General features: G+C 25.7%; 1 protein-coding gene across 2 annotated transcripts in view; it reads right to left on the bottom strand.

The window, feature by feature from the left end:
- Positions 1 to 11,231, bottom strand: part of LOC107457160 (N-terminal amidohydrolase 1) — a 22,791-nt gene continuing 11,560 nt past the window's right edge. For both annotated transcript variants that reach the window (XM_016075248.3, XM_016075257.3), the window contains exons 5-11: positions 10,437 to 10,545; positions 9,346 to 9,419; positions 9,210 to 9,263; positions 8,363 to 8,416; positions 7,475 to 7,575; positions 7,137 to 7,250; positions 1 to 5,522 (exon numbers count right to left, since the gene is read on the bottom strand). In XM_016075248.3, the coding sequence (XP_015930734.1) occupies positions 5,352 to 5,522; positions 7,137 to 7,250; positions 7,475 to 7,575; positions 8,363 to 8,416; positions 9,210 to 9,263; positions 9,346 to 9,419; positions 10,437 to 10,545 (677 nt within the window). In that variant the 3' untranslated portion in view covers positions 1 to 5,351. The remainder of the gene's footprint in view (positions 5,523 to 7,136; positions 7,251 to 7,474; positions 7,576 to 8,362; positions 8,417 to 9,209; positions 9,264 to 9,345; positions 9,420 to 10,436; positions 10,546 to 11,231) is intronic.

The raw sequence follows: 11,231 nt of genomic DNA, 5'->3' as shown, positions 1-11,231 counted from the left end.
TTTACTCAAAAAATATTTATTTTTATAACCAAGATATAAAATCTGTAGGCATGATGGTTATACAAGAACAAAAACATAGTTACAAAACTTTTAGAACATAAATGTCCTTGAAAAAAAAAATCAACTTTAAAAGTGTACTAATCAACAAGTGATTTCTTGATCAAAGAAAAAAGTTATCAATGAAAATGTACAGAGATTCACAGTCAGATAGAAGAAATGTTTTATCATTGCACAATGAGCAGTTAACTATTTGAATCAAGTAAAAAGATTTATGTATACAGAATATAATTTAGTAATAATTCGACTTACATTAAGATTAATAAGCTAAAATAAATATTTTTTTTTGTTTTAAGTTTAAAAAAAAGTAATATATAAACACAGTAAGATTTTAAAACTTCAAGATTAATTACTTGTAAACTTTTTTTTATAAAACCAATTAAGTACATTTAAATTAAATAAAAAAAGAAAATAATTTAAAAATGCATAAAATACAAATACATTCTTAAATGTATACATTTGAAATTGCTTAATAAAATGACAAACACAACCGTGCCAGTCAACACATACAAGGAAAAAAAAAATGCAGAGAAACAGATTAGAGATATTTACAAAATGGTATCACAAATTCATCTTATTTACCCACCTTAAAATAGAGAAGCATCTTTATTTAACAGCTATATAAAAATACACCACTCCTTCAAACTATTTAATTTTGGAGACATTTTAAAGCGTGAATATAAAAAGGAGAAGAAAGAAAATTAAATTATTGTCTTTAAAAGTATAAAAATAAAGTGCTAAATTTACCACTCAAAAATACTCATTAATAAAGTCATGTTTTATGTAACATATTTTCCAGGTGTATAAGTTGTTTTATGTACTTATTCTTGATAGTAAACAAGGGTCGATTGGCAATAGAGTATAAAAGGATGATGCTCAGGTGGGTCAGTGATTAAATAAGGTTGAGACATTAAAACATTTTTGTATTGGAAGTCTGCTGAATTTTAGTTGAATTTTTATATTTAAATCTGAGAAAGAATACACTCTTTAAAAAAAATTGAATTTAAATGGTCAAATGCAAATTTATTGGTTACAACACAAAATATAGAACCTTATTTTTCTTTTTTAAAAAAGTTTTAAAGTAAGTTTTTGAATGGAAAGAAACTAAAATTAATTTTTGATGAAATAAAATATTTTTAACTTATTTAGCACTCTTCAAACCTGATAGTGAGACACAGGAAGTACAAGAACTTATTTGTGATTCAATTTAATATGTTGCAATTTAGCAGCAGATGGGGTGCCCATCAAAGTACCCAGATGATTGCAACGGTGTGGAATCTCCTGGTATTTTATTCATAAAGATGTACATAACTGAATAGAAGATAGAGCTTATGGCCCAAAGTATAAGCAGAACACACAACCCACAAGTGAGATATAGGTAAAGTTAAATATACAATATCTTCCAAAGAAAAAAACCCCAATGCATTTGCTCCTAAAATAAAGGATACAAATAAAAAAAGATTGACCACATAATTAAGGAGGGTTAGACAAGATTTTGAATTGCTGGTGGATAAGCAGAAATGTAGTGAAATAAAGGTAAAAAAACAAAGATTGGAAAAGGGTGCTTTAGCTGGGTTGCACAAAACTAACACTGTGAAAACCCAATATATAGAAATATGAATATAGTTTAATTAAATAGTTCAACATAAATATCATGAATTGTAACTCTGCAGCCGCAAACGGTACAGGCCTTATGAGAAAATTATTTTGCAGTGTAGCAAAAATCAGATATTTAAAAAAAAAAATAAACACTCAAAATTCATAAAAATTTTTGAAATTACACAAGTTTATTAAACGTGAGAGAATTTTTTTGGTAAACGTGAATGTGACATTGATGAGTAAGAGATCAATCCAACTTAATATAGCGAATTGAAATGAAAACAAATGGGTTTAGCAAAATATAGCTTTGTTAAACCAGACTAAAGGGAACGTATTTTATGCACATCTTGTGAATTGAACTGATGAAGATCACCTTAGATAAAGAATGATGAAATAAGTATTTGGAAAGATTAAAAGCATCTTACATCGAGATTCATATACTCAGCATAAAACAAACTAAAAAGACTAATAACTGAAGGATCAACGTCAATATGGAAATTTTCAGCAGCATCTTTTAGGTATATTATTTAGTTACAATTATTTTAGATGGCCAGATGTTCTGTAATGCAAGGTATGTAAATTATATCACTCAATTTTATTAAGGGGTTGAAAAAGTCAACTTAGACACTTGAAAATATGATACTTAATTTTCAAAGGAAATGAAAAAAATTACGAAGTCTTATAATTTTGCTGTATACAGTCAAACTTTGGTATCAGATTTTTTGGATATTTCAAACGGGAAAAAAATACTTCCATGACTTTTGTATCAACTCAGTGTTCGACAAATTGTCCTCCATTTTCAAAATATATAATTCCAGGCACTGAATATATTTATTATTGAAGTTAAAAAACAATTTATCAAAGTACTGGGAAGAGGTTTGAAAAAGAGATCTTAAAAGAGCTCAGCAGAACAAGTAAACTATGTCAGAGGATATATTTAAAACTGTTGACCTATGAGTAATAGATAAAATATGGCTTATAAACAATTAAGTCCTTTTTTTTCCAACTAAAATTTTACATCAGAACGATGTTTACTTAAAAAATTAAACAAGAGTTTTGAAAAAATTGTTTTTTCTTTATTTTATTGTTGATAATATTTAATTTTGATAATTTGAACTTTCTAGTTTCTCTTGGAGAGTTCAAGATATCAAGGTTCAATTGTATTTATCTAAATTTTTAAATAGTAATAACACCATTTTTCTTAAAAAAATCATTAAAGGGAAAAAAAAAAACATCAATAAGCAAAAAAAATTCATAAAAGCACAACAGATTATTAAAAATAAATGGTATATGACAAATGTCAGAAACAGGGAAAATTTTGATAAGGGGATAAGAAGAATCCATCTATTGTAAATGCATTCAAAATTTTTTACAATATGCCTTAAAAACCAATATTCAATAAAATAATGACTTTACAACTAAACAAATAGAAAGAGTAATTAATATCGCCGTTCATGATCAACTATAACACCTCCAGCTATATATATATATAAGCTATGAATTTGTCGGCAATATACAGTGAATAAAAACAGCTAATATCTATTTAAAACTTACACCTCAGAATAAAAGACCTTCAACAAGTTTTGATCAATCGATAATACAGAATGCAACACTTTTGAAGCTATGATAACAGATCAGGTATAACATGAATGTAAAATAAAAACAAATTTAAATATACATAAATAAGCTAACAAAATACATTAAAGTCTGACATTAATTACATAAATGTATCACTCGAAATGACACTATATTTATGGCACACAAAATGTAAAGCACTTCACAGTACCCAGCACAAAATTTCAGTTATTTTAGTATATACCTACACAAGACCGACATAAAATTTTAAACTTTAACAGCTTGAAGTTGTTCAATTTCATATAACATTAAAATATAGCATTCATAACAATTGCAACTGATGGTTTCTTTTTCCAATTTATTTGCACAATGTAAGATTTATTTTAAAATGACATTTAAGCAAATTCAACTTCTTCATTTTTTAAATAATGTGTTTAAAAATATATTTGGCATTTATACAAATACGCATGCCCCCTTTTTTCCAAACAATATTAGGTAAATAATGCATAAAAAATATTTTACGCATATTTTTTACAAAGTAAAAGCAGTAAAACAAAATAAATAGGCAGGATTGTGATTCTGATCTCTTCTCTTTTGTAATCAAGTAACTATAACACTGAATAGTCTAACTTCTTCATACCGAGCTTGGTCAATCAACAACCCACTATTAAAAATTTTGCAGTACTCAGCATTATTCTTGAAGTTAATGTTTATTCTTTTTTAAAATAAATAAAATATTAGACAAAGAGAAATAGTAAAAAAAACTTGGAAAAAGTAAGTGGAAAACAAATATATCTACAAGAGGTAGACAATTTATAATCAATGTATTAATCCAGATAAAAGCAAAAACTATTATATTCATAACTGCCATTTTTTCACTGATGCATAAAATGAGGGAACAATTCAAGAGCATTGACTACTCAAAAGACAATTCTCAATTGCTTAAAATATGCTTTTGAATTTTTTTTTTGCTTTAATTCAATTAGCAATTGCAATTCAAGTTACATTTTTTTGAATTTTAATAATTTAAAATGATGGTTTTAAAAAGAATGGTACACACAATTATTTAATTATTACAAACATTTAAAACTGAGTTAATTTAACATAAAAAAAATTTAATCACACATATCTCAACAAGTTTTTCCTCCAAGACCTATATCATGTAATTTTTTTTGAGATCTAAATGTTAAAAAAAATACACACAATTAACACTTTTCAACTGTATTTAAAAACAGTTGTGTCTAATACGTAAATTATAGGAAAAAATAATTACCCTTGAATTAGAAAGTTATAATTTTTTATAGGAAACTAACTTTCTTTTTTACATAACATTATTCTTAAGATTCTAGAGACTTTGAAATAGTTATTATAATAACATCATTTGATCCATAACAAGACAAAATAACCAAGATGATTTTCTATGTTGTTTAAATTATTTTCACGCAATATTATGAAATAACATTTTACGATGACAGTAAAAAAATGGTGCATTAAAATTTTTTAGTTTAATAAATGTTTTTAAGAAGGAGATATTACACACCACAATCATTCACTAAACCATATTACAAACAAAAAATAAATTTTTTTTTTTTCCTAAAGGAGAAAATTGATTGTTTAAAAAAATAAATAAGGAATGAAATAAATATCCAAAGCTGTTAACTATTTAAAATTTTCTAGTTAAAAAACTAAAATTTTAGTTTTAAAAAATCTTAAAAATCACAATAAACCATCAAATGTTTTTCAATATTTTTCATTTCAATTTCCAAGAGGAAAAAAAATAGATAATCAAAACTTGGAGGTGAACAAAAGTAAATCAAGCAATGTTCAAAAATATCAATTCCTTGAAGAAAGAAATTGATTTACTGGCCAAAATTAATAGCTTTGATTAATGTGAAATGATATAATCAATAAACAATGGTACTCATTTCAATTTGCAAGTTGGTAAAAGTTTTAGCATATCATATATAAGTCACAAAAATGTGTTTAACTATACATTGAGTTTATTATACATTAGTCCTTTTATGTTTGGCTAGCTGCAATAATTTTAAGATTAAAAACAGTATTCAAGCTCTTTTTTATAATTTAAAATCAAGTAGTATGAATACAAAAGAAATTACTACTCAATAACAAACTCTTATCCAATTTCCAGATTCATCTTTTTGATAAAAATGCGGACGATTATCAGGAAAAACAGTGATACCAGGAAAAGGATTCTGTTGAATATACTTTAAGGTGGCCCGTACTTGAGGCACGAAACTGGGAGGTTCTACTTCTGGAGACGTAGACAAGTGCTAAAAAATATAATTATAAGCATCTTGTTAATTTGATCGTTGATCCACACTAATTATGATAGATATAAACAATGATAAATAATGCTTTCAAATAAATATTTATAAACCAATAAATATTTGCAAATTTTAATGCTAACTTAAGGTACAACAGAATAAGAACTTTTTAACACAATGACATAGGTAAAAATCACATTATAAATTCTTAGTTATTTTCAGTTACTATTACATTTATGGTAATTGAGAAATTATAAAATCATAGACTAACTTTGTGAAAAAAATTAAATTTAGCTTTGTTTTATTTATATGCCACTTGCAAAAGACAGCATGTTCAGTAAACTCACAGATTGATGAGTTCATATTGATACTGCTGACTTGAGCACCATCAATTTGACTTGCCATTCTGCAGCCCACCCCCACTGATTAACCTCACACAATGGAATAAAATTAAAAACTTCATTTAAAGTGTAAAATAAAAGGGAAGAAATTGTACTGACTAACAGTGCAACTATTATACAGTCATACTTTTATGTTTGGCAGCATTGTCTCATACTAACTCAGCTGGGACTTTCAGGTGCTTTTAAAGAGTGGATTGAAAAAAGTAGCACTACACATTTAGTTTGAATAAAGCGACTGTTATGTAATTATAACAGTTTAAAAAACTTTAAAATATGCTGATTTTAAAGTTATAATTATAACTGTTGATGGAATATGTTTATTTACAAAGGATGTACAGCATATGGTTTGTGAACAAGGTTTTATTAATGAGTTAAAACTGTTCCTTTATTATAACCCATTTTGCACAAACACAATTAAAGCTTTTTGATTTTTTTTTTGCATTATGTAGCTAATCTTATAAAGATGCCAAATACATAAAAATCTCAATTTTTGTCGCTTAAAGTGATTTTTTAATTGTACAGCAGTATACACGCAATCAATATCACAGCCAATGTTGCTGTGTGCCAGTTTACTGCTAACAGGCAAGTCTCTAAGAAAATTATCTAAAAGTATGGTTTTACCAATTACAAATATATAAAAATCTTAATTTTGTATTTTTTTGTCGCTAATAGTGATTTTTCAATTGCACGGCAGTATATACACAATCAATATTACAGGCAATATCGTTGTTTGCCAGTTTACTAATAACAGACAAGTCTTTAAGAAAATTATCAACTGAAAGTTTGGTTATACCAATTACAAAAATGATAAACAAATCGAGTTATAGCATATCAATCACCTGAAATTACCAAAATAAAATAAAAAGTGAAGCACTTATTCTCCACATTCAGGAGAATTTCATCAAAATTTTACAAATCCTCAATCTAATGATTCTTAAAATTTTTTTTCAGCAAGTAGAATTGTGCTTAACATTGATGAAATTTATTTTTATCACATCATTACAACCAACATACTATTAGTTTGGCTAATCTAAATTAGAATTTAGTTTAGAAACAGGTTAGAAAAATTCAAATTGATTATACAAAAGGAAGTAGATTATAAAATATGCACTCCTTTTGAGGTAGTTGAAATTTTGGGGTTATAATGCATATACTATATATAATGCAAGAGAGATAAAGAAATTTTTTTTATTTTATATTATAATAATTTTATACAAACCCTTAATATAAAATCATCACTCTGTGCAAGCCACAAGTCAACACCTCTTAAAGGTTCATAATTGTAAGGTCCAATTCTCAACATGCCCAAATGGCAGTCATATATATCAAGCATCTAAAATACATGAATTATTTTTACAAAATACATTTTAATAAATCCAAAATAAAATTCTAAACTTTTAAATATACAGTGTAACAATTAGTGAAATCAAAGAACCTAGAATGCACTTTTTTTTAAAAATAAAACTTATTACAGTCATATATCTAGAGCATAAACACTATTTTACAAATGCATAGTAATGGTATAAAAACAAAATGCAGCAAAAACTTTTCACATACATCATAACACCCTGTAAAATATCTGGCAGAACGAAGAGCTAAATCTGGACCTTTATCAGGAAATGTTGCAGGGAATATTTCACCACTTTTCGTATTTAAACCTATAGTATTAAAATAAATTATAATACAAATACTATATAAAACATAGATTTTATATCTCTACAGTTTTGAGACTTGTTATATGTTTTGCTTAAAATATACTTTTATATGCATTTTAAAGAAAAAAAGCCAGTTCATATCCTCATTTAAAATATTTATGGAAAAGAGATTAAGCTATTTTGTTTTAGGATAATAAGATCAGCAGTGCTATAATGAGTAAAATAGGAATTTTTAACACTATTTTAATTCCCATTTAATAAAATTGCAAATAAATCAAAAGACAGCAAAAAAAATTAGATTTTTTTTAAATATTACAACACATTGATTAAAAGAATATACAATCAACACTCATTATAAGAAACCCAGTTGTTCAAACAGAAATGGGCATTAAAATGTAAGATTGCTATATTGTGAGAGCAAAAAAGAAAAAGAATATAGTCATTTAATAACAGTCAATAAATATTGGGCTAATTTTGACAAAATGCAGCTATATTCTAAAAAGAAGCACAAAAAAACAAAAAATTATAAAAAAAAACAAACATTAATGTAAATATAGATATGCAAGTATAATTTATATTACAAAAAATAAGTTATGAACCGCTAAGTACAGAAGGTGGGAATATGAACTGTTTATAATTAAAAGGCATTGAAGTGGATAAACATTTTACAAAGAGAATAAAACTGTCAAACATGAAAAGTATGAGTGACAAGATAATAGATGTACCAAGATAAGAAATGATAGAAAGTGTTATCTATATATAGTAACTGATATTTAAAATCATGTCTTACCTATTCCATAAATCACAGGCCAGTTAATATTTCCACGTAAAGAATTATTAAGTTCTGAAAAGAAAGAAATTTTAAAATTAAATATTTATACATTAATCTAAACATTAACAAATACACAACCTTAACGAATACATAACATAACATTTATAAATTAAACATTACATAAACAGTTGCATTTTTTCTACTATTTCAGATTTAAATCACTTTATCATTGGTTTCAGCCCCTTATTTGTGGTTAGGTTTAACTTGTAATTAAAGGAAAAAACCTAGAACATCTCCAAGTCATCTATTTAAAATAACTTTTTATCACGTAACTCCCGCCTAAGTATTTGTAAGCAATCAGTTGATGGATGAAACCAACTGAAGAATTGTTTCACTTATAGAAAGGCAAAAAATTGGTGATGTAACAATTTTTATACAAAGATTTAACTGATTTTAGATATTTTAGACCAACAGTCAGATTTAAAGCCAATAAAATATATTCAACGTTAAATCCTTATCTAACTTTACCATATTCAATCAATATCCTTTTACATTGCAAGTTGTTAGGCAACCGTCACTTTAATTGTGATAAAAAATCTAAACTAAAATCCAGTTAATAGTAACATTAAAAAAAAAAAAAAAAAAAATAAAAANAAATAATTTCAAAATAACTGCTAAAGATATCTTTTGAGAAGTCTAACTTCAGATATCTATATTGAAGTTAAACTGAAACTTTTAAACTTTTCCCATTATTATTCTCATATTCAACAAGCTAGAAACTGCTTAGGTACAATTGTTACAGAGCTGGTACATACATTACAACATTTTTTGCTACAGGGAGCATACTTTTAAGAAAGGAACTTACCACAAATACAAGCTGTGACAAGGTGAATATTTACTGGCTGTTTGTGAAAGGCATCTAATAATAATAATAATTAAAATTAGTATTTTTTTAAAAATATAGAAGCATCTGTTCTAGGTAGATTTAAAATAAAACTTACATAATAATTGAACAGCAAGTTCTTCAGAGTAATGCCTCAGATCTAAGAAACCACCAATCATATGAAGTTCCAGTCTAAAAAAACACAAATAAGCATTTTGATTAGAACTTTTAACAAAGAGGGATAGAGAAACCTAAGTTTAGGTCTTACAATTTCATAGAATTTTATGCTACAGACACGACTATCACATATCGTTTTCCTCGCAGCACAATACGCATAATTTGTTTTTAGATTACAACAGAATTACAAAAGAAATTTAAGGAGGTCCATGTCACAAATTTTTGTCATAATTGTATTGTTATAAATTGGAATTGATAGCTAAATTGCACAATGCAGAAAAGGTAAGTATTTAAAATCAATGAATATTTCAGTTTTCCAAGATCAAATAACTGTTTCCATCTTATTTAGGTTCAACATATATAGTTTGATAGCTGATAAAATTTTTAAAGCAGATTTGACAAAGTTAAGTTTTCCAGTAATAAAGACTCTTAACAACTGAGGAAATTTAAAATCAGGTAAATAATTTATACAAATATTTAGTAACTGATTATCAGGTCAATATTATTTAGTGGAATACATACAGGACTACAAGTCAGGATTGTTAAGGCACAGAAAAAAATTTAAATTAGAAATTTATTTTTACTATCCTTAATATTAAATGCTTACACAGAATTTTAGATGGATTGATGTACAAGTAAATCCTAACCAATTAAAATAATTATCTGTTTTAAGAAACATTAGATTACATGTTCAACTTTATCAGTTTTTCTGTATAATGTAATAGCAAGAGAAATATTGAATTTTTTTTTTATGTAGGATAGCATGCAGGTAAAAGATGGTTTGATATTCTCAGTATTATTAGAGGGTTAAAAATGGCTATTTTTCAAGTTAAGAATTAAATGCGTTAAAGGTGAATGTACAAGAGAAATTCCATCATCTAATGTCTGAGAACTTCAATAAATGATTTTAAAATATCAATTGTAATTATTAAAAATATAATTACAGATATAACATTTTAAATGCTTTCAGAGGACATGAAACATACACCAGTGAAATTTCCTAATAAGTATCAAAACGTAAATAAGCTGTACCTTCCTTCTAATACATTCATTGAAAGGTCTTGTGCATGTCTGACAATATTTATAACACCTTGTTCCAGACCAGATCCATCAAAGTGAGCAAGACAAGAGATACCAGAGCCTTAAAAAGCATAAAAAATAAATAAAATTAATAAAAAACTGAATTCTGATACTTTAAGTACAAAGTCTATTGAATGTAGAAATATCATTTGTCAGGGTTCCCACTCTTTTATCAAAGCAAAAATTAAGCACTTTTAAGGACTTTTATCAAAAAAATTAAGGACTTTTTTTTCTAGAAATTAAGGATCTTAAAAATGGCATAATGATTATTTATCATCAAATAAAACCTCATAGATTAATAATAATAGATTTAAAAAATGGAATAGCTTTTCTTCAACTCAATAATCCTTTAAAAAATAAAAAATAAATAAAGAAATGTTTAATACAAATAATCTGTATTTAATTAAAATTAAATTGCATTTAATCACCTCACTTGAGCTTTTAAGAATATAAAGAAAAAAAGAAAAACTCAAAGAATGCAGATTAAACAGATTTTCTATTTTAAAAGTAGAAAAAAACTGGGTAAACAGATAGAAATATATAAACTAAGATGGTAAATTCATTAAATTAATAAAAATATTATTTTGAGTGACTAATACTAAACCAAGACAAAAAGAAACTAACAAATATAAGTTTATTGAGGTTAAGACAATTATTTTAAACTAAGTAAAACCTAATTATAATAAGCTAAAGATTTATTAAAATCACAAAATATAAAAAATTTAATGATTAAAATCAGAATATATT

The sequence above is a fragment of the Parasteatoda tepidariorum genome, chromosome 5 (genome assembly GCF_043381705.1).
Source record: "Parasteatoda tepidariorum isolate YZ-2023 chromosome 5, CAS_Ptep_4.0, whole genome shotgun sequence".
In the NCBI taxonomy this organism is placed as follows: domain Eukaryota; kingdom Metazoa; phylum Arthropoda; class Arachnida; order Araneae; family Theridiidae; genus Parasteatoda; species Parasteatoda tepidariorum.
This window is presented reverse-complemented; position numbering and strand designations above follow the sequence as displayed.